This window comes from Lontra canadensis, unplaced genomic scaffold (genome assembly GCF_010015895.1).
Source record: "Lontra canadensis isolate GAN:19392208 unplaced genomic scaffold, GSC_riverotter_1.0 scaffold169, whole genome shotgun sequence".
Lineage (NCBI taxonomy): Eukaryota > Metazoa > Chordata > Mammalia > Carnivora > Mustelidae > Lontra > Lontra canadensis.
The window spans coordinates 47608-75457 of NW_022631163.1; the positions used below are offsets into that span (position 1 = coordinate 47608).

The window sequence follows — 27850 nt, forward strand, 5'->3', positions numbered from 1 at the left end:
TTCAAATCATAAAAATTCAAGAAGAAAATATGACTGAATGTTTACTAACGGACCTAGAGGTGGGGAAGTGCTTCATAAGGACAGGAATAACAGAACAAATCACAGAAACAGAGACAGGAAGATTTTACCATGGAAATACTTCTAATGTCTGCACATTAAAATAAATAAATAAATAGTAAAATACAAAAAACTAGAAAAACATTTCCAAAAAATACAGACAAAGGTTAATGTCTAGTTAATTAAAGGACTCTTAAAAATCACAATAAGCACTAATTCTAACAGATAAATGGCTTCACAATTGGGAAGAAATATAAAGTGGACAATAAATGGTTTTTTTTTTTAACTGTCTTTCGAGAAATCAAATAATAAGGTACAGATATTTGTCCTCCCTTCCTTTCCTGACATCAACCAAATTAGCGAGCCTCTAAAAGAAAGTAACAGGGCATGCCGGGGGCACAGTGCATGGGGCAGTGTGTGCTGCTGAAGCTTACAGCGGTTTGGCCACACATCAAGGATATCCAAAATTACTATGGCTGTTTGACCCAATAATTCCCCTCCCAGGAATGAGCCTCAGGAAACAAGCAGAAAGGCGACCAGCCCTGAGGACATCCCCCACAGCTCTGCTGCAGCCCTCCTGACTCCCCCAGTGGTGACACTCCCTCACATAGGCCTCTGCACACTTGCCATCCCAGATCTCCCCACCTCCTGACCTGGTGAAATCCTACTTGGGTTTCAGGTCTCACTTCACCCAAAACCAGCCAGGCTGGGGGTCCTTCCTTTGTCCCTCAGAGCACTGGACCCACCCACGGCAATTACCCACTTACTTGTCACCCCCCGTCAGGCAAGAACAGGAAATGTGTCTGCCCTGTTTGGCCCTGCAACCCCATACCCTGCACGGGGCCTGGTGCAAAGCAGGCACACGACACATGAGCTAAGTGGAAATAAAAAAAATTTTTTTTAGAAAGTGATGCATCCTAGCTAATGTCCCGACATTCGCCCGTGGGCACTCCGGACAGAAGCAGGACTTACCGACATGAAGTGGAACCTGAGGACGTTGTCGATCCCGAGGGCTTTCAGCTGGAGGATGACAGGCGCCAGATTGCTACGCTGCATCTCAGGGACGGTACTCTGAGGCAGCTTGTCAAAGGCTTCCTCTGAGAATAAGAAATCAAAACTGCTTGGGGTCAAATGCCACAATCAAACACAATCATTATGCCCACAGGACAGTTTTCCTTCTCTAGTGAGAGGCTCGAAAACTCTAGGATCAGATATCACGACACGAAGTTGTCTCATATTTCGAAAAGACCATTCCATTTAAAAAGTACCTTAACCTTAGCAGTTTCTATCTTTATGAACAACATATCTTTACAGAAGTCTGTTCTTTTACTTTAGGATGCTTTTTTAACGTGCTTTTTGTGAGAATATGAAATCAAAGCCACAGGTATGTGCTGGATCACAACCGGCACCAGGTCCCACAACCTCTGCTTGGGGCTGCTGCAAGTCTAGAAGGCAAGAACCGTACCTATAAGCAAAGAACAGTTTCAAGTAAATCACCAAAATAGTAACCAGAATACAACAAACGAGCCAATCTTACAAAGAGCAAAAACCGTCCAAATCTAACTTTTTTTAAAACCAACGAGCCAGGCCCACATCGCGCTCAGAATCTGATGCTGCTCCCAACAGATCAACGAACGCTCATGGGCCCCCCTCAGGAACAACAGGCGACCTCCCACAGGAAAAAGCACAAGGCACAGAAGTGCCAAGATGGGAGAGGCAGGAGAGGGGATAGGGAGGAAGAGACCTTGGAGGCCTTTTCATAAAAGCCTGACAAACAGGGCGGTTGGGGGGGCGCAGGGAGAGGGAGGAAGGAATTAAATCACTTTTGTATATATTCAGAAAGCTTATGGCTTAGACAGAGAATGCTCCACCCACAAAATCCCTCTCACATCAGTCAACATTTTAACTGCATACACCCTCCTCAAGACAAGGCTGGCCCAACCTCCACGTAGATCGTAAGGCTTTCGTTAACTAGAGAAAGGAAACAACAACAAAAGGTGACATGAAGACATAGCACTTATCACCGAAGAATTTTTTCAAAAAGGCTGTGAGTGAACAGACAACCAGTGTTCTGAGGATGGATGGACAGAAATGGCCACGGGCACGGGTTTAACTGGGAGGTGCTGAAGAACAGGCAGCAGCAGAAGTTCCTGAAGTTTCTTGACTTTCGAGAGCATCTTGGGGATGGCTTTTCAGCAGGACAGCCACACTTTCCAAGCACACTGCTGACAGAGGGAGAAGTGAAGTTCTCGGATACCAGGACAACCCTGCTAAGAAGCGACTCACAGGAAGCAGGTGCTGCCCAAGAGTTAGTGACGTTCAATTAAACTCTACTGAAGACCAAGTATGTGAGGCCCTGGGCCAGGAGTGGCAGGAGCACCCTCCAGAAGCTTCAGTGATATGAAAGGGTCTGGGACCAAGACCAAAAACAGTCACCTCCAAGGCTGGGTCCCAGTGAACAGTCCTCCTGAAGGAGAATGGAGGCTCAGGGAATGAGGAAGCAGTCACTGCAAAAAGGCATGTGAGGTCACTTCAAGAGGGAGTTGTCATCTGAGAGAGGATCTGAAGGATAAGGGGGATCTGTTGGGCAGAGGGAACAGCCCAAGGAAAGGTATCAAAGATACGAGATGTGGTAAAACAGAAAAGTTAAGTTCAGGAAGGGCAGAGTGTAGCTGGGATGGAGTGCAGGGCATGTATGTGGACAGTGGGATAACATAAGCCAGGAAAAGTCCTGTAGGGTTTTGAGAAAAGGTCCAGGGTCTGAGCAGGCAGCACCCTGCTCAGGATTCCATTCTGTGAAAGCTCATGTGGAAGCCAGTCAGCCAAGAAAGCCTACGGGCTGGATGCTAGTGCACCCCATTACGGTCAGGGGGGCCCTACCCAACCCCACTCCACTAAACTGCTCCTGCTAAGGAGGCCAGTGACCTTTCAACCAAATCGGCCTTCCTGTCTTTAGTCTGCATTCTGTGACATTGTTTCTTTGGAACATGAGGTAACGCTGGCTATTTCCTCTTTAAAAATAGCCTGACTCCCTCAAAAAGTTCAACATAGAATTACTGTGTGACCCCACAATTCCACTGCCAGGTATCTGCTCAAAACAATTAAAAACACACATTCGAAACACACATTTTCATAGCAGCAGCTATTCACAAAAGCCAAAAGTGGATATAATCAACTGATACAGAGATAAGTTGTGGTATATCCATCCATAGAATATTATTCAGCCATAAAAAAGAATGAAGTCCTGGGGCGCCTGGGTGGCTCAGTCGGTTGAGCATCCAACTCTTGATTTCAGCTCAGGTCATGATCTCAGGGTCGTGAGCTGGAGCTCCACGTCGGGCTCTGTGCTGGACAGGGAGCCTGCTTGAGATTCTCTCTCTCCTTCTGTCCCTATCCCTGCCCCCCAAAAAAGAATGAAGTACTAATACAACAGAGATAAACCAGGAAAACATTTAGCATTCATTATGCTAAATGAAAGAAGCCAGACACACAAGGTCACAAATTATATGATCCCATTTATATGAAACATCCCAAATGGATAAACCCACAGAGACAGAACAGATTGGTGGTTGCCAGGAGGCAAGCAGGCGTGCGGAGAAACTGCTTAATGGATAAAGAGTGAGGGAAATATTATGAAACTAGACAAGCAGTAATGCACACTGCAGACGTAATTAAATCCCACTGAACAGTTTGATTTAAAATGGTTAACTTTGGGGCGCCTGGGTGGCTCAGTGGGTTAAAGCCTCTGCCTTCAGTTCAGGTCATGGTCCCAGGGTCCTGGGATAGAGCCCCACATCGGGCTCTCTGCCCAGCAGGGAGCCTGCTTCCCCCTCTTGCTTATTGCTTACTTGTGATCTCTGTCTATCAAATAAATAAATACACAATCTTTAAAAAATAAAAATAAAAAAATAAAATGGTTAACTTTATGTGATATGAATTCCACCCCAATACATCTGTTTTCAAGTATTCTGAAGGTTACTCTTTTCCTAAATTTCCAAATGCCTTTTAACCTCGGTTCTCTCTTTACTCTCCCATCTTTCCTCCTTAGCGCCTTCAGTGGTGGAAGATGCTTACCGCTCTGGCCTCAGGCTCCGCCGTCCCCCTGCCATTAACACTTCCCTTACCCACTTCCTCTCCACCACGTACCTGTAAAGTCCATGCCCTCTGTCTGGTCCTATCCCTTCCCCTGGATAACTACGGGTGGCCAGTAAGATCAGGCACAAATGCTCAGTTGTGAAGCTCTCCCCTGTGGGATAACTCCCTGCTCTCTGCTTCCAAGGCTCACTACGATATGGCAACCCTATCATACCATAACATGCCGACCTGTTTGTGGGGCTGCCTCCACTGACCACGCTCACCTAGCCTGAGATCCCCAAACCCTGGCACATTCACTACAAGAAAGAATAGCATCAGGGACTGAACAAGGGTGATGGTTACCAGCAGGAAAGAAGAGGCAAAAAACAAAGCCCCGGATCTGGGAAGTGAGCGCAGATGGATGCTGGACGGAGGAGAGGATCAAAATGATGTGAAAATTAAGTCTGGACAATGAGAAGAAATCTTGGTGCCATCACCTACCAAAGAGAGGTGCGGGGGGGGCGGAGAGAGAGAGACGCTCTGGACATATCACTGTCGAAGGCATGGCTGCCTTCAAGCTGGAGAGAAAATTCCTGAAGGGCTGGGATAGTCTTTATTAGAATTTTATCTTGCTCCTTCAAAGCCTAGCACAGTGCTTTGCGAAGAGCAGGAGCTGAACAACTATTTGCTTTCTATCAGTGGTCTCAGGACAGAGCCTGCCATTTTCATGCTACAAGGTGCTCTCAACCAGAGGCAAAGATGGAACTCACTGCAGGGCCTCAGAGGAGTCAGGATTCCTCCCAGAACAAGAAAGCAGCAGATTAAGCTGAGGGAAAGGTAAGAAAGAAAGGACCCAAGACACGTGGCCCAGGCTACATGGAGGTCTACACCCAAACTTTAGGCTGGAACGGGGATAGCAGTAACTGGGGACTCATGAGCCAGCCTCGGCCAATGCGAGCAGCAGCAAAGCAGTGCTCCATTTAGCCTGAAGAAAGCAGCAGGGGACAAGGGACAAAGGGCCTGGTGACGGGGTCTGGATTGTATGTGAAGTTCTGCCCAAGGGAAGAAACACCTGTGATCCTCTCCAGTGCTCAGGCTAGCTACGAGAAAGTCAAAAGGCCTGATGGAACGCCACACTAACCTGTATAAAGGCGGTAACATTTTCCAGAGCGGCTGCGGCCACCACGTCCCGCGCGCTGGTTGGCTGACGCCTGGGACACCGGAACCACCACCAAGCACTCAATGGCCGTCCTGGGATTGTAGGCTCGGAGTTTCACGAAGCCACAGTCGATCACATACACAATACCGCTGATTGTAATGGAGGTTTCGGCCACATTGGTGGCCACTATCACCTAAGTCCGCACAGCAAGAAAAGTAGAAAGAAGTTATTTGGTTCTTTTCACTTTTAAGAAACTACTCAAAATCCTAACAGATTTATTAAAGATATTTCCAACAGTGTAGAATCTGTAAGAGGCAGTTTATACAGAATTTCACCCCCTCCTGGGTTGTGGGGGTCATCAAACGTGAAATATCCCTAAAGCGATTAGAGCCTGGTGCTGGGTCCATAATAAATACTCAACAAATGTTAGTTTCTGCCTTCTGCACAGCTAAAGGAAATCACCACCATGAACATGTTCATTCATTCACTCACATTTGAACTATTTTCTAAAGTCAGGCTTTGCAGGCACTGTTCAAAGTGCTGGGGATGTATGGTGAACAAGGAACACATGGCCCCTGTTCTCCCAGAGTCTGCATTTGAGTTTAAGTGTTTGGGTGGAGAAGTGGTGAAATTAAACAAGCAGAAAACTTCAGAGTGACAAATACTTTAAATAAAATGCAACAGAGCAGTAACAGAACATGAAGTAGTATTTAAAACATTCCTTGTGCATGACGTTCCAATAGTGGGCTGAGCTACTTTAGATGGCCAGGGAAAGCCTCTCTAAAAGATGATTTTGAGCTGAGTAACAAGAGGCAGGCAACGCCCTAGAGATCCAGGCAGAAGAGACAGTTCACAGAAAGGAGAAACATCCAGGGAGGCCAGAATCCCGAGGAAGGACGAGATGAGGCTGGAGGACAGCAAAGGCCAGACCACGTGCTGTCTCTGGGCCACCGTGAGCTATTTACATTTTATTTCAAGCACACGGGGCACCGCCCCTGGAACGTTTCGAGAAGCAAGGAACACACATAGATAGACAGCACTGAGAACTTTTTAAAACATCTTAACATCTATCGTCTAATAAAAATCTTCCTACCGGGGCGCCCGGGTGGCTCAGTGGATTAAGCCGCTGCCTTCAGCTCAGGTCATGATCTCAGGGTCCTGGGATCGAGCCCCGAACTGGGCTCTCTGCTCAGCAGGGAGCCTGCTTCCCCCTGCCTCTCTGCCTACTTGTGATCTCTGTCTGTCGAATAAATAAATAAAATCTTTAAAAAAAGAAATCTTCCTACCCTTTTTATATGATAGACATTTAAGATTTTATACCAGAGAACCACTGACTCAAAGGTTCTTATTTATGTTTCGCAGCTGAAAAAACGAGGCTTGAGACTGAGCAACTCCCCCAGGCACGGAGTACGTCAGGCACAGAATCCAGGCCTCCTGCCTGGGTGGCCACAGTCCGACTGGGCCGACTCAAGTTGCTCCATCCCGATGGCCATGAGGCTGAGCACCTTCTTCCAAGAGGTCTGCATTGGGAGTGGACCCTCAGACCTTATCAGCAAATGGCAGAGAGGACAGTAGGTGAGGAATGACCATTCCTCACCTACTGTCCTCTCTGCCATTTGCTGATAAACAGCTCCACTAAGCCAGCTTCGGGCCAGTTCTGTGCCTTCCTCATCCAATGGGAGGAAAGCTGAGTAAGGCCCAGGGGCTGATGAGCAGGAGGCAGACTGGCTGCCTGCTGGTTCCTTCCAACCAGTGCTTTTTACCACATCCTTTCCCCCACGCCATTTTCAAGGCTAAATATTTTTAAGCCCCACCTTAAATTAATTGATTCAAATCTGGCTCTACAGGTTAACTGATGCCCGAAACAAATGGTTTAAAACCACTTGTAGTAACTTATCTATTGTTCCCGACTGATCACAATTCACCGAGACGTTTAAGCCGAGCAGGTTTTGTGCCGTGGGGAAATACTGAGCGGGCAGAGAAAAGGCAAAGGGAAAGTCACTTGCTCTGAGAATTACTGTCAGAGTGACCCCTCTGAGAGGCAGGTTTAGAAATCTCTACAACGTACTATTTATTGTGTGCTTTTAGATCTACCGCACAGAAACACGAACCTTAAAGTCGTAAAGAAACCTCCCAGTTTAGCAAGTTTCACTTCAGTTAAAAAAAAAAAATCTTCCCAGTGCCTAGGGAAGGGACACCAGCATGACCACAACTGGCTGCAAACAGCCCTGATTATCGGGTTAGTCTCACCTTTCGGACGCTGCGGGACACCCTTTCAAACACCTTCATTTGCTCAAAGGAAGGCAGTCCTGCATACATGGGGAGAACCCGGAGGTGTCTCTTCATCCCAGTTCGACCTAGCGCCCGAGCCTGCTCGATCAGCATAGACACGACAGTTTCCACCTCTTCCTAAAAACATCCAACCAGGAACCAAAGAAACTGAGATCAATCTGAAGCGTGTCATTTTTTCAGACTTGAAAGAAAACGAAAGTCGGGATCAAAGTTTTAATTATGGTCAGGTTCATGATTTCTAGTGTGACCACATTCTGCTTGGGGGTGGTTTTTAATCAAATGCTACTGAACAGCGGTGCCTCTGGGGTGAAAATTTGCAGGTGTCAGATTCATTACTGAAGTCTGTACTATCTGCAGTGAATAGAAGAGCTCCTGATAAACAAAACCAAAGCCTATCCTGCTCAGCTTTCAGGTACTGTGGCAAACAAAGCACATCATACATATGGACAAGCCGTAACACAAGAAATCGCTAGAAGCTTTCCCTAGAAGAGATTACGGTACCATGGAAAATGTTGACAGTGGAAAAGATTACGGCTGGAGGGTGGTTCTGAAAAGTGCTCTTGGGCTTGTTCAGCTGTACTTCCAGAGACGTGCCCACCTACCACCTCCAGGACAGGCGGTTATCACTGGGAAAGAGGCTTGCAGGAGCAAACACATGCGTAAAATGTGCCTAACGCAATATGTCATCATGGTAAACAAAAAAGCCCAGTGACTACATCATTTACTTTGGACTCAACTAATAAACTTAAAATATATTGAGTGCTCTGCAGATACAACAGGTGGGAACTAATGATTCCCTGACAACCTGGTCAATAGATGAATGACATCAATCCAAACAATTTTTTGCGCAATTAAGTAAACACAAAATACAATAAAACGTGAAATGACTGGCTAAGTAAAGGAACAGGCCCCTGTTTAATTTTGGTGCTGTCTTGACGTGTCTGTTCATCAGAGAAAATTCCAGTGGAATTACCTGGCCAGTCAGAAATGCTAGTATGTCTCCATCTCCCTCTGTCTGGTGAATTTTCATCACAGTTTCTACAGTTGATCTTATATAATCTGGAACAGGACTGAAAAGATGTATGAGATAAAATCATCACTAGGACATGCTCATTAATTAGAGATTAATTACCCTAATAATCTGGCAGCAAAGCTTCATGCAAGTTAGTTTGGGCCTGCCTGGTAGATAAACAGTATATGAATAAACAAAACAAACATTCACTCCCCCCCCCTTTTTTTTAAGGCAGCATTCAAAAGTAATCCATAAGTACATGTATACCATGATTCTTAGCTTTATTTGCAAAGAAATAAAAACCCGTGCAAACAAAGGTACTATCTTTAGCATGCGAAGATGCCTGGTTGATGAAAATCTGTTGCTGCAGTCCCAGTGCTAGATGCCACCCCCTTTCCACTTTCCCTCCTGACCACAGACAGTATGTCTGAGTCGGCTGTTCAGAGCTAATGGATATACTCTCCAGCAAGAAAAACTCACAAGTCACACCCACAACTCTTCGGATTTATCAAGCACTGCACCAGGCTCCTGGTCTTTGTCCAGTGACTAGGTAGAGGAATTAGGATAGTCTCTTCCTATCTTAGGGGACTGGACTCCTCCCAACCATGTCAACCAGGCCTTCTCGCTAAGATGTACAGAGCTAAGAACCAAATGATTCAAATCATCACCGCTGACCTCCCAGACAGGCAGTCTTGAAAAGCCCAGTTCTGAAGACTATCAAAAGCCTCCTCCTTGTAATCTTGTTACCATTTTGCTCTTTCCAACTGAGCTATTAACACAGACTCATAGAAATTTGCACATCAGTGTCAAGATTTTCAAATGCCTTCAGCGGTGATACTGAGCAGGGTTCCAGAACATCCGATCGATGACAGGAGACACACAACAGGCTCTTCTCAGCAGCCTGGGATATCGCCCTCAGGGCTTCTCATTCCATAACTCAGGCCCAGTTTGCTAATCACCATCATTAAAAACGTAAGATCCTTAAGGGCTGCATACTTTTATGGAGTAAATCTGAATGATCCTATTTCTTCGGCGTAGAACAGTGCTTATTGGTTTTTAATTGTATTTAGCTGCTGGTTGGAGCTTGAAAAAATGAAAACCTAAATAAAACAGGAGAAAATTCCCTGACTATTCAGGTGAAAACACACACACACACACACACACACAAGTATCATCAAACCTTTGTAGATAAAAGATATCCACTGGGAATGTTCGTCCTTCTACCGTAAGGATCACACAAGTATCCCTCGTTGGGTCATTGGTTTCATTCTGATTAAAGAAATCCCGAAATTTCTATTAAAAAAAAAAAGAAAAGCAATACTTCATTTCTCTCAAAAAAAAAAAAATGTTTCATGGTAACTCACTGAAAGAAAGAAAATAATGTAAAACTGGCAGAACAGGGGGTGGGTAGGAGAGAATGGATATATATATAACACAGATTAGCAGTTGCAAAAGAACTATTAAAAATCCTATTTTTATTATTACCATTTGAGGAATCACATTTCAATGCCAGACTCTTTACTAAGGTTTAATAAAAAAATAATGAAGGTTAGATTTTAAAACCATATTATTCACTAATGCATCTGGGTCAACATGTAGCTGTGGTATAACTTATTTTTATCTCCTGTATTTTAAGAGCGAATTGGGTCCAAAAGGTGTGATTCAAATTAAATACAAATTAAATCAGGTTGATGTGTGGTTCTAATCTGAAAAGCACAAATCTGATCATACAAGGTTATCAATTTATTTAAAAAGCTCTTATCTCTGGAAACACTAGGTATGGTCCTAGTGTCACAGTTATATATTTACTATAAGCTCCCCAGGCTGTAGGTACGGACAGTGTCTTCTCCATCTTCCCTTGTCCTGTGGGAGTTAGCACAACATCTCGTACGGGGTAGGCCATGCATTACACACTTCTCCGGCACTCCCCTAGTACCCTGAGCAGAGAAGGAGCTCCTGGCGGCTTCTCCAGGGAAGGTGGCTACGTCCTCTTCAGTGCCTCTGGTGGCACCTGGCCACCAGACTGGCAGTCTACAGGGAGGCCTGGCACAAGAGCTCTGGCCAAAGACAAGGCAGGGAGAGTCCACTGAAGACTGCCTCTCGGGAAATGTGACCCCAGATACACAGAGGGGCTGGCAGGGGAGTGAGCGCCGGGGGGGAAGCTGCTGTGTCAGTGGCAGAGGGACATGGAAATCCTGCCGGGAATACATCGTCTGAGTCCCACCAGTGATACGCCAGGCCCCTACAGGCCTGGCTGGGCATTGCTTCCTACTATCCTGGGAGGTCTGGCTATGTGACCATGGTCCTGCCTCCTTTACTTCCCCGTGTAGCTTTGTGAACATGCTGGTGCCGGCTCCTGGACACCGGGAACCCGGACTGCACTGAGGGCTGCATCGAGTACACTGAACGGACTTTTACAAGAGTCGACCGACTGAACTACAGAATAATGGGATGCGATACACTGACCTCAAAGTTGAAAGGAATAAGCACAGATGCAAAAGTGCCTCATGCCAACAAAAGAACCATGTTGTGCTCTGAGGAAGCCCCGGCACCATTCTTTACTCCCCCCTGGCTCAGTTCGGCTCGAGTGACTTCAGCCCTCCTGTGTCCCATGGTGTGCACAGCACAGGCACGCTACAAGTGATGCAAACAAGTGAGAAGAGACAGTTTCCCCCACACCCCAAAAGAGTGAATAATCCAGGGGGGACGGGCATGCCAAGAACCAATCCCAACACAAACCAAGGCAGAATGACCACATGACCAGAAAAAAAGCCACAAGTTACTCAGAGAGAAAAGGTCAGCACTGAGTGGCTTTCAGGAAGGCTCTATGGAGGCAGCAGTGTCCCCTGGTAAAGCCTGAATGGATGAAGATGACTATTCCTGCCCGGAAGGAGACGGGACAACCAGTCCCAGGATGAGAGCAGAGTGCAGACTAAGACATAAAGGGGCCACCGACAAAGGAGAGAGCCCAAGGTCTAAGGCAGGCCCCCCCCTCTTCTGAGTTAGTCCTCTTGTCTACAAAAGGACACACTGCCATCTACCCTGGGTGCGACTGCAGTCAGCACCGGTCTGGCTTAGACTGTGTACCTAGTCAGTGATTGTATTATCACTCTGAAGGGGCCCAAATGTCACGCTTCACAGGCATTTCATTTGATGGGCAAGACAAGGGCACTGAACACAGGCATGACATCATCAGACCTGTGTTGTGGATGCCTGGTTCAGGTGGCCATTTTGGAGGAGGGCAGGGGCAATAGGAGATTAGAGGCAAGCTAATTCAGGAAGGTACTGGAATAGCTCAGAGGAGAGAATGAAGGCAAACACCGGACAGGGGCCGGGTGAAAGCAAAGTGTGCCAGAGGTATGAGCCATGGGGCCTGGCAATCGGAGACTGTGAGCGCCCGCACGTGCATGCTGGGGAGGAGCGGGTTACTTCTCAGCCCAGGGAGAATACTTCCTAAAGCAAAGGAAATCTCAAGCCCGAATGACCATGATGAGAGAGGGACTGCGAGAGAAAAGCCAACAGTCACAGGGCAAGTCAGAAGTCTGCGAGTTTAGGCAGCTGGTGACAAGCCAGCTGCTTAGAGCTCCAGGTGGAGCACAGGAACACAATCAGGATGGCCACATGCACAAAACATCGACTGAACCAGGGCCCATGGCGGTGGGCAGCCTTAAGGAAGAGCAGCCAGCAAAGGAGTCTGAAGGGGAAGCCTCCGGGAAGCAGGAGAGAGGGGAGAACTGCGGTATCCCAAAGCGCAGATAGAGAAGAAAGATTTTAAGAACAACTTGTTGAACAGGGCTGAATGTTACCAAGTTGGCAGGCAGAACAGGGAGGACGGCTACACCTCATTTCTGAAGATGTGGTGCTGAGCAGGACAGATCGGAAGTTACTCTTTCAAGAAATAAAATTCAGCATTTACTGAGAAAGCATGAGATCTGTATCCTTAAGATATTTACCTTTTATCTTTACCTAGAAATATAAAACACGCACATACAGAAAATTACAGGCTAACCAGCAAATAAATCTAGCATCAACAGCAGACACCTCGTGAGACAGTGAAGAAAAGGCAAGAGGGAGATGAACACGAGTTCATTTCACCGGGAAAAGGACAGTGTGAGTCAGGTTTTAAACAGGTGGGATCACACCGACAGACACACAGCAAGGAACGTAAAATGACAAAAAGCAAGAGAACAGTCTAGGAAGCAGAATGTAAATGATGTGGACATTTGCCATCTTCCTTCCCCGGCAGCTGCTCAGACCTCACCCACAGAAGTGGGCTTCCAGCAGCCATGTCTACGTAACACACCCACCCTGGGCCAACAGCCCTTGATCCACACAGACTGGTCCCGAGCAGGTACCTGATCCCAGCTGACCCCCAGTTCCTTCTCTAGGAATCTGGAAAGAGAAATTAGTCTCTCTCCAAGAAACTGGACCAATGACAAAAACTGTAGGAGTTGTCAGCAACCCTATCTCTGCCATGTGGATGGAAGCAAATAAAAGAAAAACGATAGCTTGTGATACAACGGTCAAGTTGACACTTCATAGTTAGGGGCGCCTGGGTGTCCGCTGTCGGCTCAGGTCATGATCCCAGGGTCCTGGGATGGAGCCCCACATCAGGCTTCTTGCTCAGCAGGGAGCCTGCTTCTCCCTCTCCCTCTGCCTGAAGCCCCCCGCTTGTGTGCACTCTCTGTCAAATAGATAAATAAAGTCTTAAAAAAATTAATACTTCAGGGACGCCTGAGTGGCTCAGTGGGTTAAGCAGCTGCCTCCGGCTCAGGTCATGATCCCAGCGTCCTGGGATCGAGTCCCACATCGGGCTCCTTGCTCAGCAGGGAACCTGCTTCTCCCTCTGCCTCTGCCTGCCTCTCTGTCTGCCTGTGCTCGCTCACTCTCTCTCCCTCTGTCCCTGACAAATAAATAAATAAAATCTTAAAAAAAAAAAATTAATACTTCATAATTATATGTTCGTCGTGTTCTGTAAGTGCTCACATAGTTAGGCTTACATTAACGAAGCGGCTAACTCAATCGCGGCAACAGTGTGATCAGCCCCACTGTACTCCGCCTCTGCCTCCCAGCCACTGTCACTGGTGTCTTCACTGCCAGTCTGGGTCACCCTGGGCCCTGAGCGAAAGCAGAGTAGAGGGCATCTATCCCTGCAAGCAGTAGGGCTTGGAATTAGTCTGTCGCCCACAGACCTAGCAGCTGGGGCACCAGGGAGGGGGTGTGGCATGCTCAGGCCTCCAGGTCCAATGTTGCCCAAAGCTATACCCTGCCACCTCCACTCTCCCCTCATGCCCCCCCCCAGCCCCCTGCTTTCTCTCCTTATCCTCTTACTCCCACATGAGGACTCCCATACCCTGCAGGCCCTCAGTCACACAGGAAGGACTCTACCCGCCAGGTCTCACGTCATACACACATGCTGGGCAAAGATGAGTCAAGGGGTAAATGCCCCAGCCACCAAAGGCCCAGCTGATGGCTGCTAAAGGCCCAGCGTGCCCTGCATCAGAGCACCCCTAGGCCATGCCAAGTTTCCTACACTCCACTTTCCCACTTGAAAAAACTAATCCAAAAGGTCTATCTAGACCAACTGTTGCAGGCAGAATGGAAAGAAGCTCTTTTTTTATATCTCTGTGCCACACCAAAAGACAATGAAAGGATATCAGAAGCAACAGATGTTAACAATTCTAAGAATCGGACATGGTAATTTTCAAACATAGTAAAAACTGCTGGGGGGTGGTGACAAAGGTAAAAAGTAAAACACAGGAAGGCATTCTGGGCCACATAGGCATGGAGGAGATGGCAGGAGGTAAGACTGGGTATGGCCTTCAAACCGACGTTCCAGTGGGTGCCATGCTTGGTGGGGCACGAAGTAATTCAAGAGGGCAACAAAGAGCTTTCACCCAAAGGTCATCATGCGCAGACTGAAGACAAGACGCTCCTACGGCCTGTGAGAAGGTCCGAGAAACAAGCCAGGCTACACACGCAGACACCTCTCTCAGCCACGCTGAGTTTTTTTTGTTCTCTTCAACTTGCTCTGCATCCCTGAAGCCACAGGGAGACCAGGAGCCAGGAGCCAAGGCCCTTTTCAGATCTCAGCTGGATGACAGAACTGGCCCGCTGACTGATATCTCCACAGCTACTCTTGCCTCTTCTACACAACACCCAGAGTGATCTTTCTAGAACTCAAATATGATCAAGTCACTGCCACACCTCACGCCATCCCAGGGCTCCCAACCACGTGTAGGGCAGATCCTTCCTCCTTTGCTTGGCCTATAAGGCCATTCATCACCTGCTGCCTACCAGCGTCTCCATTTTAATCCCCCACTGCTTCCCATTCTATCAAAAATCACTGAACCTAGAGCATCTACTCTGTGCCAGACACTGTTTTAGGTGAAAGGGTAAAATAAAGAGTAAGACATTCGAAGTCCCCATCTTCACGGAGCTTAGATTTCACTAACAGAAGACACACAATAAACAAACACTTGGCAGGGTGCCTGGGTGGCTCAGTGGGTTAAAGCCTCTGACTTCAGCTCAGGTCATGATCCCAGGGTCCTGGGATCAAGCCCCACATCGGGGCTCTCTGCTCAGCGGGAAGCCTGCTTCCTCCTCTCGCTCTCTGCCTGCCTCTCTGCCTACTTGTGATCTCTGTCTATCAAATAAATAAATCAAATCTTTAAAAAAAAAAAAAACACTTGGCTATGCACGTAATGCTAGGTAGAAACAAGTGTTAAACAGAAAAACTAGCAGAGTAAGACAACGGAGAGCAGCAGGGTGCTGTTTCCATCAGGGTGGTCAGGAAAGGCCTCTCTGAGAGGGTAATATGTGTTCAAGACTGAGCCGAAATGAGCAAAGAGCCGTGAGAACATGTGTGTTAAGAATGGTCTAGAGAGAGGGTCTCCCCGGAGTAGAAGCGTACTTGGGTTTTTCTGAGGAACAGCAAAGTGAGGCCAGAGTGTAAGGAGAATGGGAGAGACTAGACAGAAATGAAGTCAGAGAGGTGACAAGAGAGGTGACTGGGGGGCAGAGACTGTCCCTCACAAGGCCCTACAGGCAAAGTAAGACCCCCACGTCCACTTGCCTCCCAGCCCCTCATCACGCCCCTGGGGTTCTGTGCACATTTAGGGCGCCCTTCCCCACACCTGCCCATCCGGCAGACTTCTATGCATCTTCTGAAACCAAATTAGATGCCTCACCTCTGTGAAAGCTTCTGGATGTTCTCCAGCCAGCTAGCCTTAAGCAGCCCCTCTCTGGCTGTCTCAGCACCTTGACATACTGATCTATTTTTTGTGTCTGCTTCCCAAGAAGTCAAGGAGGGTTACGAAGCACCTGTAGCCAGCACCACGCTGAGCATGTGTATATATATTTATGTATTTATATTTACATTTATATATTTCCATACATATATTTCTATATAATAAATGGTCAATATTATTTGAGTTGAACTGTTGTTTTGAATTAAAATATTAAAGGTAAGAGAGAAAAACAGTATAAACTGAGCCATAAAAATTACAACATAAATTATTATATGCACAGGGAAAACTTCAACTGCACACAAAACCTCTAAACCTCAATGCTACAATCATAAATAAACTTCAGAAATATAACCTCATACTGAAAAAAGTAATAAAAGGAAACTGCCTATGTGGGGAGAAACAGAGTACGTAGAGAAACAAGACAAGTATGTAATTATGAACTCGGTTAATTACTGGCTAATTTCCACCCACAAGCTAAAAAGGAGTATCCTCTGATTACCTGGAATCTAGGACATTAGATGGCCCCATAAGGAAGGTAGGCCATTCTGTCAAAGATAGGCTCTTGCTAAAGGTAACTTCCCAAGGACATGTCCAACAATCCCTGTGCTTACAGGGGACAGCAGGGTGAGGCGGGAAATGTTCATACCTCTGCATCCAGAGTGGCTGAAGTTACCATTAATCGAAGATCCCCTCGCTTTCTCTGAATCTAAAAAAGAAGGCATTAGGAAACAATGAAACAGCAGGATATGTAGAGATGACATGTTCTGGTACCTGCAATTTACTTCAGCATAAATCAGTGTGTATTTCTGGGGAGTCAAGCCTATAGATGAAATAAGACTGACTACAAGTTGGTAACTATTAAAGTCATAGGTAAAAAGGTGGTTCGTTATACTATTCTTCCTAATTGTTTAAATAGTAAAACTTTCCAAAATAAAAAGATTAAAAAAAAATGTTTATTGAAAGTTTAAAGGAGCTTTAGGAACTGAATTTGAATTGGCAAAGGTAAAACCATTTCTTCCCAATACCTGGATCTCTGGATAGTCAGAATCTATGCATCCCCAGTTGAAGTACATTAAAAGCAACAAACAATGAATGATAACACTGAGACAGAAATACGGACAAAAGATCTTAACAGCTATTCAAAGAAAGAAATGATCAACAAGCAGAGAAGAAACAATCATATAAAGGATAGGAAAAATACACAATAACATGATACTACTTTTTCATCTATTGCACTGCCAAAGACTTATTTAAGGCTAATACTCGGGGCTGGCAAAGATTTAGTGAAATAAGCCTCTTATTATACTGCTCCCCAGAGAATAATAAGCAGGTGGGATAATCCCTAATCACTATCAAAAGTATAAATCTTTGGCCAAAGAATAACATCATGAAAACAAGAAGAATGGCAACTAACACGTAGTAAGTGATGGGCTATTCCTGGGTCTATGCACACAGCTACACAGTACATATGCTGCACAGAGATGCCTGGCTGACAAGGTTAGGGGCATCTGAAGTCCAGAACACCCTCCCTTCCCCAAGCTGTGGACAGCCTCTGAGTGTGGGCATCTTGCTCTAATCTGTACAAAGGTGGGACCTCAGTCTATTTGTGACCCTGTGCCAGGCACCATCCAAAGAATTTTACACAATCTTATTTAAGTCTCACAAAAAATGATGACCTAGAGCAGCTCTGTCCAAGAGACCACTCTCCAGTGACGGAGAGGTCCTGTCCGATGCACTAGCCACCAGCCATGTGTGGTTACAGAGCTCTTGAAATTTGGCCAATGTGACAGAGGAACTGTACTTTTAATTTTATTCTATTTTAATTAACTGACTACCACAGGTGGCTAGCAGCTGCCATAGAAGGAAGTGTACTAGCACAGAGGTAGAAACTCCTATGATCCCCATTTCAGAGATGAGTAAACTCAGCAGTCAGAATCTGAACCCAGGCAGTCTGACAGAGCCTAAGCTTTTAATTGGTCTATCCTCTCTTTCTAGAGACCTGTGACTGGGAATATGTCCAAAGAAAACAATCAGAAAATAGAGGAAGGGAGGAGAGGTAAGACTGAAATAAGACTGGCCATGAGTTGTAACAGCTGAACCCAGATAATGAGCATAGAGGGGTCATTAGACCCCTATGTCTGAATAAAAACTTAAAAAAAAAAAAGGCAATAGATTTCATTATGAAGGTGTTGCTCATTGCCACATTATTTAAAATACTTCAGGGGTGCCTGAATGGCACAGTTGTTAAGCATCTGCCTTTGGCTCAGGTCAGGATTTCAGGGTCCTGGGATCAAGCCCCACACCAGGCTCCCTGCTCAGCAGAGAGCATGCTTCTTCCTCTCCCTCTGCTGCTCCCCCTGTTTGTGCTCTCTCTGTGTCTGTCTCTCTCTCTCTACCAAATAAATAAATAAAATCTTTAAAAAATAAATAAATAAAATAAAATACTTCAAATTTGGAAGCCATATAAACGCCTAAGAATAAGGGAAGAGTCAAATACTTTATGGTAGAGATGTATGATTGTATAGACATTATTAAATACAGTGTCTTCAAGGAATATTTAATGACACAGAAAAATGATTTTGATGTAATATTAAGAGAAACACGCAAGATACAAATTAGTGCATACACTTATCCCTCTTATGCCAAAACAGATGCACATACATACACAGACACACACACAAAAAAGAAGAAACATAGCAACATTCCATCAGTGATTTTCTCTGAATGGGTACAATTACAGATCATTTTAATTTCTTCCTTCATATTTGATCGGATTTTCCAAACTTCTACAATGACTTTCCTAATCAAGCAATAAAACAAAACAAAAACACACACAAAAAAGTCTTGCGTCAAAGTCACACCTTTTTCAGCAAGCCAATGGCAATGTCTGTGTACAAGGTCCTCTCGTGGGCTTCATCCAGCATGATGGCACTAAGAAGCAAAGGGAAGGCCTTGGTGAGCATCAATCAAACCACCCACATAATCCCACCCAGATCATCAATGGGACTTCTGTGTGTCCAGTCCCCGTGCAAGCACCCTGTATCAAAAGTTGAGCTAAGTAACTCTCCCTTGACAAGGAGGGAATTATTAAGCTAATAAAAATGGTGACACCAACATATCTTGGTGAAGAAAACAGTGTATTTATTGCTATCGTTAAAGAGCTTTATAACCCACAGTGGATTCCAATGGGACCTAATATCTGATTTTAAATTATAATATAATACATAACTCCACAGAGCACACAAAAAATCCGAACAAGTCCCCACCACGCAAAGACTCAAGCTGCAGAGAACAGCAAAAAGACACGTGATCACAGCTGTGTCCTGTGTGTGCGCCCAGGACTCAAATTTAATGCCCTTCCCCAGAATACCACAGAGCCTATGTAGCACAAAGTTGATGCCATGAGTAATGGACAAAGACACACAAAGAGGGAGACAGTGTAACTAACTATCTGGACTCTGCATATCACGTGACACAAAACACTGCCCAGTTCTGTGCTGCGATCTGCAGTCACGATCAGTCCTGGGACATAACAGGGCCAAGAGCAGGACAAGTCGACAGATTATTCAATAATGACAGGGATTTTAATGTGCCCATTTTTTACTGTTAGTAAATTCTGAGAAAGCATCAAAGGTCACAACAGCGCAGGTAAAGAAAAAAGCTTTGAGGCAGCTGAAGGCAGTCATTAAGTCCCAGCTATTAACACAACTACTTGGGTGCTTTTTGAAACTTCGGGGAAGTTATCATAGGAAAAGCACATTTACCTATATTTTGTTAACAATGGATCAACCATCATTTCCCTGACCAACATTCCATCAGTCAGGAACTAAAAAACAAAAACACAAAGTTTTAGAAATAATTCATTTACACTGTACATTAATGATTTTTTCAAAAAGTTCAAGTGTAAAAAAAGAAAAAAAGTTCAACTGTAACCAAATGCATACAATGTCTTCGCCAGTGTGTGTACAAGACAATTCCCACAAAGGACCATGAGGAAATGCTCCAACGCTTTAGCAATCAAGCAATGGAACTGGACACAAACAAGACTTTAATCATGGGGTCTTCAGCTGCGGCCTGCAAATCTTCCAGCAGAATTCAACCTGGCATTTACTATCTGAACATTGGCTCAGCCCCATTTCCTCTGGGCCTGCGCTACTGGTACTGTGGACAAACAGGCAGTGAAGACAGACCTTGTCTGCACAAAGGAAGGCCACAAGTCTGAGATCATTGTTCTTAAAATGTCCCAAAGACCGCAGACCTGCGGCTCTTAGAGTTACTAAACCTCAGCTTCGACTGCTTTTACCTTAGAGAGGCTGGAGAGGGCTGTGGTTAAAAACAGAGGCTGCGGTGTCAGTGGGCTGGGAGCCCCGATCCTCATTCTGCCTTGACTATCTGTGTGAAGCCTGGGCAAGTTACCTACTTTCTCTGAGCCTGAGTCCTCATTTGTAAAATGGAAATAATAATAAAGTATCTGCCTCAGGGGGTTACAGCGGGACTTCAGAGAGACAGTACAGGGGAAGTGTTCAGCACAGGACCTGGCACACAGGGTTCCAGGGTATCGGGAGGTACCTGGGTGGCACAGTCCATTAAGCAGCCAACTCTTGATTTCTGCTCAGGTCATGATCTCAGGGTCATGAGATCGAGCCCCATATCAGGCCTCACGCTGGGCATGAAGCCTGCCTAAGAGTCTCTCTCTCCCTCTCCTTCTGTCATCCTCTCCCTCTCTCTCTTTCTCTAAAATAAGTAAATCTTTTTAAAAAAGAGTATTAGCTATTAGTATTTACGGTTAATGAATATTTACAAAATGCTTCAGAAATATGCAGTAGTTATTACTGCCATCCAAAATAACTCAGGACTTGAACAAGGGTAACCATCTGCCCCATCCACTGTAGCTTAAGTGTTTCTACAGGATACGTTTCCTTCACATTTTTCTTGGGCCCGTTACCAGTTGCCACACATACAGCAGTGGGAAGGAGGACATGCCACTGAGGACAGGCACCAGTTACAAGCAGAGCACCTAAAATGATGACCAAATGGAATACAAACACTTCTTGTGAAAGAGCCAAAAATGACCATTTGGTTCTGTAACCCACTCAAAATTACCTACTTCAAATATATTTGATGGTACAGAAGAATATTCTCTTTACCCAGCAAAATGAACCTCAAAGGTAACAAAGTACAAAAATTTAGAAAATAAGATCTCTATTTTTACAAACCACTACCTTGTCTGGTTCATCTGATTACTTTCAAATTTCCTCTGTGGAAATTGAGAGGAAACTGAGATTCTTTTCAAGCAATTTCCATTGCACTGTTCGGCAGAGCCATGTGATGAACAGGACTCCAGCCCCGCACCACAGGGCAGATACTCAGCGACAAACACTGATAACTACAGATGCTAATTAGTTCAACAGTAGCAACTAGGTCAAAGAATGTGCAAGTTAAATCCATTATCACGTGAACATGAAAAAGTTCTAACTTGTGAAAATAATATTTGTCAATTCTATAGTTTATCAATTTATACTACCCTGTCCCTGTTTTTCAGTCTTTTAGAGGCAGGTTTCTGTATTTTGACAGCTATGCGGATTAACATACAAGAAAGGACAGCCTCGAGTCCTGGTTCTGTCACCAACGGACACATACGTCAGGCAAGTCACTCAACCTCCTGGGCCCTCATGCTCTTCATCTGTAGAACCAAGGGCTCAACCTTCTTTCTGAGGTCCCTTCTGGGCCATGGTTCAGGGACTCTCTGAGAGAGCTCCACACCTCCCCACAGACTAAACTCCCTCAAGACAAGGTGATTTCATACACTTTCTGCCCTGGTATCACAGGGCCCCAGTCAGCGGTGATGCTGCATGTTTTTAATTCCGCCCCCAGAGAATCTTCTTCCCGGTTCGAAGTAGAAAAAGCAGTGTGAGCACTTCACCTTGATTCTCGTGGCCAGCGGGTCGGTGCAGTCGTCAAAGCGGATGCAGTAGCCCACCTCGTGGCCCAGCACCGCACCCCTTTCCTCAGCTACTCTCCCTGCAACCTTTGAGAAGAAAGATCATGCTAAAAATAGAGACACAGAAATTACTGCACAGAGCGCATACTATGGAAAATCTAGTATTTTTTTTAAAATAAGTATGTGAACACAGTGGATAATGAGAAGAAAAGGGGCAGGTCATTAGAGAACAAGCATGATTTATTTACTCTGTGTCTCACTCCTCCTTCTACAACCAACCTGGGACAATTTATAATTAAGTACCATATAACAATAAGCAACATGAATGGAAATCAAACAAAGATGTTACAGATCAGGACCAAAGAAAAGGCAAATAAAAGCCAAGGAGAAAATTTTAAAACACAGATATGCCAAAATTATTTCAGGTGAGCCACAAATTCAGCACAACATTTCCTGGCAGCCGAAGCAAAAAGTGGAAGAAAGGACAAGACTCACCACAGTAAAGCTCTTTTAGCACACCAGCAGAGGAAAAATTCTCACATCTTTGTGCCTCGAAATAAAGCACCTTCCAGGGGTGCCTGGGTGGCTCAGTGGGTTAAAGCCTCTGCCTATGGCTCAGGTCATGATCCCAGGGTCTTGGGATCGAGCCCCGCATTAGGTTCTCTGCTCAGCAGGGAGCCTGCTTCCTCCTCTCTCTCTCTCTCTGCCTGCCTCTCTGCCTACTTGTGATCTCTGTATGTCAAATAAATAAAATCTTTAAAAAATAAAAAAAAATAAAGCACCTTCCACTAGACCATGAAGGTGGAGAATAGGAATGATCAAATTCAACACTGGGCCAAGGTCATCTTCTATTTGGAGGCAAAATAACATTTAACCTGAGCCAGATAATCTAAAACAATTGCAACAGTGCCCCAGCTACCCAAAGCACTGAAAGGGGAAATAAAGAAAATTAAAGCAATGAAAAGGGGCAGAAAAGAGGATGAGAAGGTAAATAAAGGATCCAAGTTAACATAATGAAGTAAAAGCAGAAAACAAAATACATAATAATATATTACAAAGACCACAAACTACAGATATATACATGACAAATAAAAGGTGAACAGAGGAAAGAGAAAACAAAACCCAAAAGCATGGTCTACTACTACCCCTAGAAGGCTATTCAAAGGTTATCAACTTATTAACACAAAATATTTGAACGATGAATAAACCAAAGTGGAAGAGCAATAAAAAGAAACTAAAGAGTTGAATATTCATGATATAAATTTAATCCCCCCCCCTTCCACAGGTGAGGCCACCTCTCCATGGACTCTGAGTCCTGAGTCTGAAACGGGGGCTGGCACAGGAGGTGTCCTGAGGCACTTTCCACTACCGCCCTGGTGTGACAGCCCTAGGGTCAGGAGCCCAAGGCTTTCCTGCTCTCAGCTTTCTAGGTATTATCTGGCCATTGGTGTTTAAAAAACTGAAGAACAGATGAGGACTAGAAGGGGTTCTGCCTCATGACTTGGAATTACAAATCTAGTAGGCCAAAAGAGAATCAATCATTCTGCAGCTGGTCCACACCATGCAGTCTCTGAAACCACCTTATGAAATCAGAAATCCATCCTACATTATTACTCTACCTCTGCAGGTTCTACTTCCTGCCAACCAGGATTTCACTGCAAAAATTTTGTTATTGTTTCAATTCTAACTCCACACATTATACTATAAATCTCAGAAAATGGTACAGATAGAAAATGTGTACGCAGAGCTACGAGGAGCTCATGGGAAAACAGGCTTGTAACAATGAGTATAAATGGACCAACCCTCGCTATAAAAATATGATCATTTTATGGGTCTAGAAGGTAAAAGCCAAACATATTTATTCTTACAATTACAATTCACTGTTTGTATACATTTGCTATAAAATATATTTTATTTTAAAACTTTTATTCTTTCATGTATGATCGCACCACAGCACATTTGAAAGGTCATATTCTATCGGCTTCTAACAGATTTTTACCTCTACTATTTAAGTTTTACTCCCATAACTTCTTCAGTTGGACTGGATAAATAGTATCTATTTGAAAGAGGCAAATAAATACAGAGAAAGGAAGGTGAAGAGAAAAAGAGAAATCACTCACTGAGCACTTCTGCCTGCAGGTTCTAAGTTTTCACCAACTATATCTCACTAAATACGTACGCAGCCCATGAGGCGGGCAAGAGACCCTCATTGGTACAAAGAAAGAAACTGAAATAAGAAAGGTTGAGAGCTTGTCCTGAGTCACAGGTCAAGGCAGGGCCTGGTCTGGAAGACAAACCCCGAGTCTGAGCCCAGTGAACTTGCTCGCTAGAAGGTGTCTCTCATAGAGATCATGCAATGGCTCACACCATCTGTTCTTGGGCTCTGAGACCGTTTTCAGAGTTTAGGCTGCATACAAAGTACTCTCTGAGATATAGCATTCAAACTTGACAGCTCTATTAATACTCCACCGTTAATGTATACACTCTTTGCTCTTTCCAGAGAAGGCATGGCGTTTCATGGAAATTATCCACAGTAACATTTGGAGCTAAATGCAAAGTGATTAAGAGCTAAGATTCTCAACTACAAAGAGAAAAAATTGCTCTAATTCCTAAGCAACTGAGTCATCTTTCCGTGATATAAAAGGTTAAGTCTAAACACTATAGTGTAGTTTCCCAACTGTTATCTCTGTATTTACTTACACACACAAGACTCAGAAAATGCCTATCGGTAATTTCTACCTTGAAGACAATTAGAAAGTGAACTCTGGGGGAAAGGATTACATAATAATGAAAACTCAGTACTGAGCAAAAGTAACTCAAGGCAAAGAATTAACTTCTTGTCTGGGTAAGGATGACAAAATAAAGGCATCCCCCATCTCCTCTTAGAGCTAATTTAAAACAAGAAATAAAAAATATCAGCAACCAGGGGTGCCTGGTGGCTCAGTGGCTTAAGCCTCTGCCTTTGGCTCAGGTCATGATCTCAGGGTCCTGGGATCGAGCCCCGCATCGGGCTCTCTGCTTGGCAGGGAGCCTGCTTCCCTTCCTCTCTCTCTGCCTGCCTCTCTGCCTACTTGTGATCTCTGCCTATCAAATAAATAAATAAAATCATAAAAAAAAAAATCAGCAACCAAACCCTACATCTTCGATGAAAGGAGGAAAGAGCCAGACACAAGCCCACACAAAGTAGGCAGCACAGCTGCCAGATGCTGTGAGGTCTGACTCTAGAAGAGACGCTCCAGCCTGTTCCCAAGCCCAGCATACTACTGGCTCTCTCAATGTAGATGTCACCACCCTAAGAGGCAGGGCAGACAATACTCACTTTAGGAAGACAAGAAGCAGCAGTGTGTTCAGGCCCAGAAGACACAGGAAATGTTTCCAGAGAGAACCATTCTGATAGCAAACAATCACCAGGGAGTGAGATTTAACAAAGAAGCTGGCAGTCAGGCAGCAAGTAATCAAGTCCTAAATCAGAGAGCCCACAGAATTTTATCGTTAGCCATTACAGACCTCTGCAATCACTAAGGAGAGCACCTCCAGATCCTCATCCTGCCCCGGCAAAAGAGGCGAAGAGATTCGGTGCAAGGCCGTGCACTAACCAGACCAGCACAACCTCATGACTCTGCAGCCATCTGTGGTCCAACTCAAAGATGAGTTATTATCATCAGAGTCCTAACGCCAGTCCACCGCAGTAAAGCCGACCAAGAAGGAAAGAGACAGGAACAGAAGCAAAACTGCAGTTTAAAAAGAAACTTTAAAAGTATTTTCCAAAGAAAGAAGTAGAAATCAGCTAAAGGGATCCAGTTTCGAAGAAATCATAAGCTTGAGCTAAAAACAGTTTAAGGCAGAAAGACAAAGTCAAAGGAGAGTCAAGGAGAAACAAGGTCTGAAATGCACAGGTCAGAAGCCAGTCTGCAGAGGTCCCCCAAACCTGCCAGCTCAGGCATGACGGACACCTGAGAGACTTTTCTCAAATTTGAGAATAATCCCCAAATTTATACAAGGCTACAAAGAACTGTTAGAAAGTTGAAGAAACTTCTCCACAGTGGCGATAATAAAAAGCAAATCTGAATCAACTATGCTAGGGAAACACTAAAATACTGCTCTACTCCCTCCATAAGAAAAGAACAGAAAATCATTCTCATGTGAAGACACGACCCAGGGGAATGTGGCCAACAACTGCAGGAAAAAAAAGATTTACAGAAATGTGCCAGGGAGGGGGTGCCTGGGAGACTCAGTAGGTTAAACAGCTGACTCTTGATTTAGGCTCTGGTCATTTCGGGGTCGTGAGATCAAACCCCGCACTGGGTTCTGCACTGAGCATTAAGCCTGTTTAAATTCTCTCTGTGTACCCCTGCGCACACATTCTCTCTTTAAAAAAAAAAAAAAAAAAAAAAAAAAAGGGCAATGTGTCAGGCAGTTAATAAAAATGTTCCATTATTTTTCTGGATTTTTTTTAATGTTTGTAATGTTACCAGCTTTTTAAATCTGTAACGTATTGCAATTATCTCCTTCCATTCTAGATATTCAGTTCTCTTTTAAAGAAAAAAAAAAATTCAAAGAGGTGATTATGAGACCCAGGAAGAGAGATAAAGGAACCAAAACAGAATACATTTGACTAAAAACAATCATGGATATTGTGGACAGGTTTGGAGACATCTTACAAAAGAAACTGGAAAAGAACAGATGATTCCAGAGATGGTAATAAACACTCAAAACGGACAAAGGAGATCTAATACACACTCATCTGATGCCCTTAGTAAAAAGAATATATGCGCCAAGACAGAACAGAAGAAAACCTGAGATTTGAGCCTGAAGACTCAAAGTTCTTCAGTATTAAGAAAAAAATGAGACCAAACAATCAACATCGAGATATGTCCTGGCACAAAAACAAGCTTACAAGCATCCAAGCAGGAAAAAGTGAGCCAGGAAGGAAGGAGGGGAAAAGCCCACTGAAACTCAGACTTCTGCACAGCGATCGTCTTGTCAAAAGGCAGTGAGTAACGTCTGCACAGTTCCCAGGGAAAGAGAGGGCGAAGCAAGAGTTTCATAACAAAGACCACAACCAAACATTCTCAGGCATGTACAACTCAGCCAATCAAGAAATAAGGCAAAATGAGCCATTCAAGGTCAGCAAAACCATGGCAAAGAATTAGTGATGAACACTGGCTCTCTTTAAACTAGAAATAAAGCTAATCAGCTGGGGGAGTTATGATTACAGAAAAGAACATGTATTTATACCCTTGAAATGAAAGTCATAGCACTGCATCTATAACAAACAGGGGAGAAAATACAGAAAGAATAAGTGGGCCTCTGCTCTTTTGTAACAGCAAACTACCTGTAACAGTTTCAAAAAGAAGTAACGGTAAAGCTTTCTGTAATCTCGTTTCTTAGTTTTCAAACTTCCACACGTTCTCGTGTGGTGAACAAATATTTCTCCAAAGTTCAGTAACTACACCTATTTCACTTCAGTTTCCCCTTTTGTGAAATTCAACAAAAGCAAACGTGGAGCTGGCATCCATTTTTGTAGAATTACTTCTATCCATCCAACGCTACCACCCATCTTCGTGTGAACAGAAGCGCAAAGCTCAGAATGACGTCCACAGATGTTCACAAGATTTTCACTGGGTGGTGACATTTTTATTTATTTTAATTATTCTTTGTTTGGACTTCCCCTATACTTTATTACTACTTAAAAATTTGTGATGTACAGGTATTAATTTACAAAAATAAGCAGCTTGTAGTTCTTTTTCAACTGAAGAATTAAACACTCAAGAGCCACCCCATATTCATTTTGGGGCTTTGAGGAAACAAGAAAAAAAGAAGTTACTGAAACAGAAGACGCAGATGGAGTTTTTGCAACATGGAAAGAAACTCACTGTAACGGCAGCCACTCTTCGAGGCTGGGTCACTCCCACCACTCTTCCTTCGGCGGTCCAGCCCGCTTCTGCAAGGTACTGCAAATAAAACCACATGTAAGTACGCATCTGACACCACTTCTCCAGAAACAATTTCTCCCAAAATAACCCTATATTGTATTAAAATCACTGAGAAAGTTAGTAACAGAT

At 44.5% G+C, this 27850-nt stretch overlaps 1 protein-coding gene across 4 annotated transcripts in view; it reads right to left on the reverse strand.

Annotated features, from left to right (window-relative positions):
• Positions 1-27850, reverse strand: part of DHX35 (DEAH-box helicase 35) — a 63801-nt gene that overhangs the window by 20914 nt on the left and 15037 nt on the right. For 3 of the 4 annotated variants that reach the window (XR_004381242.1, XM_032845742.1, XM_032845741.1), the window contains exons 4-13: positions 27662-27739; positions 21768-21872; positions 19609-19670; positions 18706-18775; positions 16491-16550; positions 9775-9887; positions 8556-8652; positions 7541-7699; positions 5273-5483; positions 1030-1154 (exon numbers count right to left, since the gene is read on the reverse strand). Coding sequence is in view for 3 of the 4 variants with exons in the window: in XM_032845742.1 (XP_032701633.1) it covers positions 1030-1154; positions 5273-5483; positions 7541-7699; positions 8556-8652; positions 9775-9887; positions 16491-16550; positions 18706-18775; positions 19609-19670; positions 21768-21872; positions 27662-27739 (1080 nt within the window). In the remaining variant the exon portion in view is untranslated. The remainder of the gene's footprint in view (positions 1-1029; positions 1155-5272; positions 5484-7540; positions 7700-8555; positions 8653-9774; positions 9888-16490; positions 16551-18705; positions 18776-19608; positions 19671-21767; positions 21873-27661; positions 27740-27850) is intronic. The other variant, XM_032845744.1, reaches the window with a different exon arrangement.